Here is a 9,838-nt window from a genome sequence, read left to right on the forward strand (position 1 = left end):
ATGCTCACCACAAGTATCACATATAGCCTTATCATCACCCTGCGGCCCTGGACTAAAGTAGCACCATACCAAACTTCTTTTTTTGATACCGGTATTTGGAGGAGAGTTTATAGAAGCGGCTGAAGTGCTAACAGCACTGACAGTGATAGAAGAACAAGATGCCATGTGCATGTGTACTTGAGTAATGGGTGTGGTGACCACACATGTAGGTGTGGTCACATATCATATCGATTTTGCATGCTTTTAAAATTCAATTCCGATACTGTATCGATACGCTCAAAATCGATACTATCGATCTGAGAAACGAAATATCGCCCATCACTATTCTACGGCGTGATGAAGCAGGGGGTATATGCATAGTAGGACACTCTCTTCTATTATTATCTACTCTTGGTATCATCATACCTTATCTACAAAGTTTAAATTGATCACACTCCTCAATTTTTATCAAAAGGTTACAAGGTTACTAAAAAGGTTATAAGATACTGAACATATTTTTGACTTACAACAATTTTGCGTTTTCATTCAGAATCTCGTTATATATATGTCACAAAACTTATGCTAGATCTGTATTAACAAAATTAAATAGACCTTTACTATTACAATGCACACTGTAATGCAATTTTTAAAGGATCGATACTCATTATGATTAATGCAAAATCCAATCAAATAGTAATTTCATATTTATTTTTGAAAGTGATGTGTATATTTTAAGAATACTCATGCAATTCCTATTTATATTTTTCAACATATTCAATCTAAAGGCCTTTTCACACTGGCACAAGTAATGCACATTGATGCACATTTAATTGATGTGAAGTGATGCGCTTCGATCAATGTAAACCAATGGCAACAAGAGCACAAAATGATACATAATTCAGCTGCTAGTGTGAACACGATCAATGCGCATTATTTCAGCTGTATCAACAAAGCGCATCAAAGTGCTTTGAAAACTGTGCCAGTGTGAAAAGGCCTGTAGATTGTACAGTATAAAATTTATACATGTACTCAACAGTGTTTTGTCAATACATATACAATGTACAGTACTTTTTGAACTTTTAATTAAAAAAGATACCCACATGATTCTTTCTTCTTTATATTATATTAGGGTTGCCAGCGTAACATGGAGGACTGGCAGAGAATACTTCAAGTTCGATCCCTAGTCCTGACACAGCAAGAAGAGCTAAAGAGTTGGATCAAGTTTGCATCAATTTGTCGTAAGAGTGGTAAACTGGTCCTCTCAGAGAGGACACTGATCACACTCCTCAGCAACGACCAGTCCTTCAACATTGATGCTGATCCTCTCTCTGTTAAATTCCCTCAGGTTTGCCTTGAAAATTTAGCAGTGAAAAAATTAATAATGTACATGTACATGTATATGCATGTAACATTTACATGTGCTTATAATAATTATTTGTTTATGTCGTTTATGTACAGTACATGTACGTAACTGCATGTACTTATACATATGTACATTTACATGTACATGTATTTATTTTGTACCATTATTAATTACATGTATTATGATTATGATATGTAGGTGACTTTGGCATACATGAAGCACAAGTGGCACGCTGATCAAAAACAGGAAGCATTTCGTTTGCTTGACCAGTTTGTGGTTCGTCTTCAAAGTGATAACATCGATCCTTCTGCCTCTAATGAAACCAACCAACTTTTAGCAAGGTAACTAATACATATATGCAAGTACATGTACATGTACATTTATATCTACATGCATATGTACAGTACATTTAGTGTGCATAATTATTTTTGAAATAGAATTATTGATTTTTATCAATGGTTGTTTTTTATTGAATAATAATAGTATTGTTTTTCTTTCTTCTTGCTTATTATTATTTTATAAAATAGTTTTTTTACACATCTGTGTACATGTACTATTAACATGTCTTTTTAAATTACACATGTACATGTACACAAGTACAATTATATACATGACACACATACACTGTATTGTTTAGATTTTGTTATTTTACTAGTACAATTATCATAAATATTTTGATATACAGTGTATTCTATCATAAACATTATCATCAATATTCACACCCTCTCTCTCCCTCCCTCTCTCTCTCTCTCTCTCTCTCTCCCTCCTTCTCTCTCTTCCCCCTCTCTCTCCCTCTCTCTTGTCAGGTGTTATTTAAAGCTAGGTGACTGGAAAGCTGAACTAAACCCAGACTCATCCTCTCTCACCACTTCCTTCAGTTCCATACTCCATTATTATGAACTAGCAACAAAGTTTGATCGCCAGTGGTACAAGGCCTGGCATGCCTGGGCATTCATGAACTTCCAAGCTTTACTCCATCAAAGACAAGAGCAGCAAAAGCTTCAAAAGACTAACGTTATCTTAAGCGAAGACTCTACCTCCAGTGAATCCACTAATAAGATTGGACCAGTAGATATGACGGCCTCCATACAGTATTCCAGTAGTGCAGTTCATGGCTTCTTTAGGTCTATATCTCTTTCTTCTGGTAACTCACTCCAGGACACTCTAAGGTATGTTCCACTATGTTTTATTGTATTGTATTGTAGTTCTATTCTATTGTACATGTACAGTATGTTCTACCATTATGCCTACTATTATACATGTAATGTATCAGTCAAATTGCTTCCTACCGTTTGACTGCTTAATTTTGAGGGCATAATTTTCACTGTTTTCATGGAAATTTCAGTATCTTCACAAGTGCACATGTACTTTAATAAAATGGCTCTCTTTAGTGTTGCTTCATAGAATGTGTGAAGCACGGAAATAAATTTGCAAAAAAGATTTATGGCCTGATTTGCTTATGTTTTTTGCTTCAAAACTTTGTTGTGGCTATACAGTAATTAACTCACATGCTGTACATGTACTTACTAAGGAAATTGATAAGTCAATTACCAGAAGGTTAATAAGTTACTTATTAACCTCCTAGACAATTAACTTATTACACCATTCAGACTGCTTGATGATTCATAAATACATGTACATGTAACTTACATGCTGTACATATACTTGCTAAGGAAATCGATAACCAATTGTTAGGTGGTTAATAAGTTACTTACACGTACTAAGCTCTAGGACAAACTTATTACAGTGACAATTTGCTGGCATTCTATCACCTCTTAATGAACTTGAAAGAAATAGAATTTGAATAACAACTACTCGTCCATTCCATGTTTGTGTACGTTACACCTCATTTAATATGAAACTGAACAATGGTTACACGTGCAAGACTATACACTCAATATGTAACATTTTCCTTGACTTATTTTCTGCCAATTTTTTGTGCCAAAATAGCTCTTTGTTTAGGCTAGAAAATACATTATTTTTAAGCTAGAAAATAAAATATTCATTAATTAAACTATATTGTCATTTTTTGAGTTATTTTCTGCCAATTTCTTGTGGCAAAAAATAGCAAAAATTGCTCTCTGTTTAGGCTGAAAAAATACTTTTAATATTATATTATTATTTTTTTAATTATTATTTTTTGACACCAACAGGCTACTGACTTTGTGGTTTGACTATGGTCACATCTCTGAGGTTCATGAAGCTCTTGAGGAAGGAATCAAAACAGTGGATATTGAAAACTGGCTCCAGGTTTGTTGTCTCTTCGTTATGTACATGTACACATGTATTTGTATAAACATGGTCATGTTTGCAATTATGCAAGAACAAACTGTGTAGCTGTATTTGTTTCTAGTTACACTAATTTAAGCTAGGGACCTTATTTAATGCTAAATTAGCTAATGTAGTTCACAAATTACTAATAATTGCTACATTAAGGGAAAATACTATATAAAAGTAGAGCCTAGTCTCTAATGTGTCAAAAATGCTAAAATTAAGTGCTACATCTTTTTATATTTTACTTTACCCATTTTGGTCAGCACTAGGTAGTGTGTTACACATGTTTACGCACATGTACATGTAATTCTATTGGTATACACATGTAGTGTATGTACATGAATTAATGTACTAATTCCTGTAGGTCATTCCCCAGTTGATAGCTCGTATAGACTCACCTCGTAGACTGGTCTCCAAACTTATTCATGAGCTACTCACTGACGTAGGACGACACCATCCTCAGGTCAGTGTACATTTACATGTACATGTACATGTAAATGTACATGTACATGTACATATACATGTAGTGTACATGTAGCGTACATGTACATGTACATGTACATGTACACTACATGTATATGTACATGTACATGTGCTGTTGTTTAGTATTTTTTAAAAGTAATTTTTTAGTAAATTTGTAAGACTTAACTTTTCTGACAGTAATGTACATGTAATTATAAAAGTTAAATAAAAGCTAATATAAATTAATTATTATCAAAAGGTGTTTTGAATGTATTGTATTTTCTTTTTATTTTGTAGGCTTTAATCTACCCATTGACAGTAGCTGCTAAGAGCCAGAGCACTGTTAGACGTGATGCAGCTGATATGATTCTGAGTAACATGCGTGAGCACAGTTCTGATCTGGTTCAGCAAGCAGTGATGGTATCAGAGGAGCTGATAAGAGTGGCTATACTCTGGCATGAGCAGTGGCACGAGACATTAGAGGATGCCTCAAGGTATTGAAATAATAATGTATGTACATGTACATGTACATACATGTATGTGGAATAATCAATTAGTGTAGGGAATTTGGTCCAATTTTTTAGCAACTTCAAAATTTGTACAAATTTTATCGGAATCAGCTCCAACTTTCTAGACAGCATAAAAACATGTATATGTATCAGGAAAAATTATAAAAATGGAGAATTCCTTACATTGCATTTTTGACGAAATTTGGCCAAAATCACTGTACTATAGTACAGGGACTTTTACCTAATTTTGGAGCAACTTCAAAAATTTGTAAAAAATCTAATTTTGATCAAAATCAGTTCAAACTCTCTACACAACATAAGAACATGTATATGTATCAGAAAGAATTATAAAAATGGAAAATTCTCTCCTTTTCATTTTTGACAAAATTTTGCCAAAATCACTGTACTATAGTACAGGGACTTTTACCCGATTTTGGAGCAACTTCAAAAATTTGTAAAAAAACTTAATTTTGATCGGAATCATTTCAAACTTTCTATACTACATACGAACGTGTATATGTATCTTATAAAATTATAAAAATAGAAAATTCTCTACTTTTCAATTTTGACGAAATTTAGCAAATAAACAGCAGCCACTACAAGTACATGTACTTGCTTGCTAGAAGCCTATCATCTCAAATACTGTGGAAACTCTTCATTTTATCATAACATGATTGTTGAAAGTGGATGACATTTGTATCACTTGTAGGATGTACTTTGGTGAGCACAATGTTCAAGGAATGTTCAAGGTCCTAGACCCACTTCATCAGAAGTTGGACAAAGGCCCAGAGACACTTAAAGAAATCTCCTTTAATCACGTGAGTCTGTTTTTATTGTGTCTTTACTGAACAATAAACTGGGGGCAGTAGTACTTGAACTATAATAATAATAAACACATACATTGTAATGGAATGATACAAGTTTTTATAAAGTTGCTTCTCTGTGCATGTACATGTATGTATGGTAATATACAGTGTACATGTAATTTAAGTTGTTTTAAAGCAGAAAAAGAATTGTAGGCATGTATTATGTGTACAGTGTATGCTAAATACTGTATACTATATAATATACATGTATTAATATACTTGTCAATTATTTTAAATCAGGCACACATACTGTACATGTACATGTATACTGTATATACATGTACATGTATGTATTAAAATTTATTACTTGTAAAAATACAGTGTATGCATGTGCATTTTATGTCCTACATGTACATGTACTGTATGTACATGTGTACATACTTGTAAAGTGTATATCACTGTTATATAATTGGTGTATTTGTTTAGGCTTATGGTCGGGATTTGGCAGAGGCCTCAGAGTGGTGCAAGAAGTTCCAGACCAGTAGCAATGTGAAAGACCTCACTCAGGCCTGGGAGCTCTATTATCATGTCTTTAGACGAATCTCTAAGCAACTGCCACAGGTAAGCCACTACTGTTTACTCAATAGTGTGTCTTAGTATTATAATACTGAAGAAATTATCCACTCTTACCTCAGCCAAGTAATTACAACTGCTAATGAAAAGATTCGTGACTTGATATTTCTCTACCACAAAAACTTTAATAGCAAATGGAGAACTACGTGTACAGTACATGTACATGTACATGTAGATCTACGCCACAAAAAAGTTAATGTTATACATAATGACGGATGTAGAATGTACTTTTGTTTGCTTGTAAGGTAACAGTTGGTAATAAAAATAAAACTTGAAACTGTAAATTATTCAATAAGTGTATTGTGAAACGTAAATGTACATGTTACAGGCTTACAGTTATATCATACTAATATGTACATGTACATGCATGTAAGCATAATGTGAAGATAATAATTATTTTTATACATAAATTTTCTTATTTCTTAGCTTACCACGTTGGAGTTACAGTATGTGTCTCCTAAACTGTTGGCATGTAAAGACTTGGAATTAGCCATTCCTGGAAGCTATGAGCCACACTGTCCCATCATTCACATCAAGAGTGTCTCCTCATCTCTCAATGTCATCACTTCTAAGCAGAGACCAAGGAAACTTGTAATGGAAGGTAATGTACATATACATGTACATTGTATAACTCTTATGAAAAAAACATGTACATGTACACGTGCATGTACATGTACATGTACACATACATCTATATTAAGTTTTAATAATGGAAAGAACATATGTGCTGTACATGTACACGTACATCTATATTAAGTCTTAATAATTAAAAGAACATATGTGCTATACATGTACATGTACATGTATAGGCATTGCTAGATCTAGAACCAAATTTTGTGAGACCAATCTAAGTAAATATGACAGACTAAAAGCTAAAACATGTGATATTTCAGGAGGCCTAGACCAAATATGGGAAGACCAAAAGTCTCCTAAACTCCTCTAGATCCAACAGCCAGTGCATGTACATGTAGGTACATGTACATGTATAAGTATGTAATTTGTGGTTTTGGTAAATTGTACACATAACTTGATCTACTTAAGAAATGTATACCATTTACTATGAGTGAAGGTTCCTCAAGAATGTAACAGTCAATGACAAACAGTTTATTAATAACATCAACAGCATAATAATAAACAAAACAATATTAATAATAAACAATGATAATAAACACGGCAGTATATTTGCAATGTTTCTTTTATTATTTATAATAATAACACAGCACTATATTTACAATGTTTCATGTATTTGTGATTTATTTTGTGTAGGGAGTGATGGTCGGAGTTACATGTTCTTATTGAAAGGTCATGAGGATCTCCGTCAGGATGAGAGGGTAATGCAGCTCTTTGGTCTGGTCAACACACTACTGGACAATGACCCAGAGACTTTTAAAAGACACTTGAGGTAAGAACTATCATATACTATATAGAAGGAAATTTCAGGGGGGGTAGCTAAATGTGGCGAATTCGGCATTTTGATAGCCATTCGCCAAAATAAAAATCCACCATTTTGAGACATTATATGCATGCTCAATGGCATGTGGCCACAAATTTGCCAAATTAAAATTCGCCAATCACCAAACTTTAGCAATTCACCAAATTTAACTACCTCCAAAATTTCCTGCTATACGGTATATGATATAAATAAATGATAAAATAAATAATGTATGCTTCATAAATAAGGCATATATTATGTCTCTTACACACTGTGATTGGATGTACATGTACTGTATCTGTATCTCTATCATAGATATCAAGAGAAATCCCACATGCATGTACATGTACATGTACCTTTAAGATTCCCCCTCCCTGAAATACATGTACATGTAGTCTGGACAAATTTAATAAAAAGGCTAAGTGTATATTTACTGGAATTTACACAAATGTAGTTAACTTCAGTACACATTAAGTCCCTAATTCATTGTTAAATTTAATTTTATCAAGTGCACCAATTTAATCGTCTTTTACTTGATTAGCATGTTCTTTCTTAGAATAATTCCTGGCCCTTATATTTATTCTGATATTTAATGACTATGTGTATTATTTTAGGATTCAGAGATATTCAGTAATCCCTCTCTCTCCTAATTCTGGTCTGATTGGTTGGGTTCCTCACTGTGACACTATCCATGCTCTGATAAGAGACTATAGAGACAAGAAGAAGATTATGCTCAACATTGAGCATCGCCTAATGCTACAAGTTAGTGTCAACTACCACACTAAGGCTAAGTTTAAATTAGATGAAACAGTCGAAAAGTGCATGGTGCAAAAAATGCTTTGAAGTTGATGGCAAGATTGGCCAAATTATAATGTTGCGTTTTATGGCAAGTTTAAACAATGCTTTGTTACAATGCTTTCCAAATTATTGAAAATTAAACAAGCTATCCTTATCCTACATGTGCAGTATCCAAACTATTAATGCATTTTGCTGGTCTTCTGTGTACTCTGAAAGTTAGCTGTGTTGGTATACTTTCATGTGGTTATTGTATGGTGTTTATATTATTAATTTATTGGGTTCTTTTTCTATAGACATCATCTGATTATGATCATCTCATGTTAATGCAGAAAGTTGAAGTCTTTGAACAAGCCATTAACAGTACTACTGGTGACGATTTGGCTAAAGTATTGTGGCTCAAGAGCCCCAGCTCTGAAGTATGTCACTTTACCTCAATCAGTATAATACGAATAATATTACATGTACATGTATGCATGTACATGTACATGTACATGTATATTACATTTACCATTAAGGTTTTAAGCAAAACTAAACTAAACTAAACTAAACGGAAGATCCATTACAAAAAAACTAACTAAACTATAGAGATTCAAATTCTTAGCCTAAGACTAAAAATTATAAATTTTATTATTCTTCTTTGCTAATGTACACTTGTAGGTTTGGTTTGATAGACGTACCAATTACACACGCTCACTGGCTGTAATGTCAATGGTTGGCTATGTACTGGGACTGGGTGACAGGTCAGTCTATCATGTACACACATACAATCTACTTGTATTCATGTGCTTGTGTATTAATGAATATACATGTACATTTGTGGTATCATCACAAAGATTTTAGCATTACACATATATGTTTAAGTAATCTCTGATCTAATGTTTGTGTTAATTTTACTTGCTCTATGTGTACTTGTAGATGTACTTGTGTAGGCTGTGTACATGTGTGTCATTCATCAGTTGTTATTAATTTAAGTATAATTTATGGTTGTAATATTCTTTGTGTCATTACTATAGGCATCCCAGTAATCTTATGCTGGACAGATTGACTGGTCGGATATTACACATTGATTTTGGTGACTGCTTTGAGGTGGCTATGACGAGAGAGAAATTCCCAGAGAAGATACCTTTTAGATTAACCAGAATGCTTACCAATGCAATGGAGGTCAGTAATTTATATTCACTGTCTGTTAGATCTAGAGGGAGTTTAGGAGGCTTTTGGTCTCCCATAATTGGTCTAAGCCCCTGAAATCTCCCATTCTTTTAGCCTTTATGTCTTTCATATTTAGCCCTAGGTGTCCTTAAGTTTCCCATTTTTAGTTAGATTGATCTCTCAAAAGTTATTTTTAGATCTTAAAACATGTACATTATGTGTATACATTGTGTGCATGTACAATTACGTTATGTGTACATGTGTACATGTAGGTGACTGGAATAGAGGGTAACTTCAGGCGGACCTGTTGCTCAGTGATGAGGGTCCTTAGGGATAACAAGGACAGTGTCATGGCCGTCCTGGAAGCTTTTGTCTACGATCCTCTGCTTAACTGGAGACTCATGGATGGTATGATTTATGTACTGTACATGTA

At 33.5% G+C, this 9,838-nt stretch overlaps 1 protein-coding gene across 1 annotated transcript in view; it reads left to right on the top strand.

Annotated features, from left to right (window-relative positions):
- LOC100633443 (serine/threonine-protein kinase mTOR-like) overlaps positions 1 to 9,838 on the top strand; it is a gene marked incomplete at its 5' end in the record, with an annotated part of 22,273 nt that overhangs the window by 10,463 nt on the left and 1,972 nt on the right. Inside the window, 15 exons of the mRNA XM_020001269.1 lie at positions 1,109 to 1,324; positions 1,541 to 1,683; positions 2,149 to 2,511; positions 3,496 to 3,592; positions 3,981 to 4,079; positions 4,376 to 4,572; positions 5,297 to 5,405; positions 5,880 to 6,014; positions 6,453 to 6,627; positions 7,293 to 7,428; positions 8,073 to 8,220; positions 8,550 to 8,672; positions 8,914 to 8,996; positions 9,270 to 9,417; positions 9,678 to 9,813. Of these exons, the coding sequence (XP_019856828.1) occupies positions 1,109 to 1,324; positions 1,541 to 1,683; positions 2,149 to 2,511; positions 3,496 to 3,592; positions 3,981 to 4,079; positions 4,376 to 4,572; positions 5,297 to 5,405; positions 5,880 to 6,014; positions 6,453 to 6,627; positions 7,293 to 7,428; positions 8,073 to 8,220; positions 8,550 to 8,672; positions 8,914 to 8,996; positions 9,270 to 9,417; positions 9,678 to 9,813 (2,308 nt within the window). The remainder of the gene's footprint in view (positions 1 to 1,108; positions 1,325 to 1,540; positions 1,684 to 2,148; positions 2,512 to 3,495; positions 3,593 to 3,980; positions 4,080 to 4,375; positions 4,573 to 5,296; positions 5,406 to 5,879; positions 6,015 to 6,452; positions 6,628 to 7,292; positions 7,429 to 8,072; positions 8,221 to 8,549; positions 8,673 to 8,913; positions 8,997 to 9,269; positions 9,418 to 9,677; positions 9,814 to 9,838) is intronic.

This window comes from Amphimedon queenslandica, unplaced genomic scaffold (genome assembly GCF_000090795.2).
Source record: "Amphimedon queenslandica unplaced genomic scaffold, v1.1 AMPQUscaffold_13093, whole genome shotgun sequence".
NCBI lineage: Eukaryota > Metazoa > Porifera > Demospongiae > Haplosclerida > Niphatidae > Amphimedon > Amphimedon queenslandica.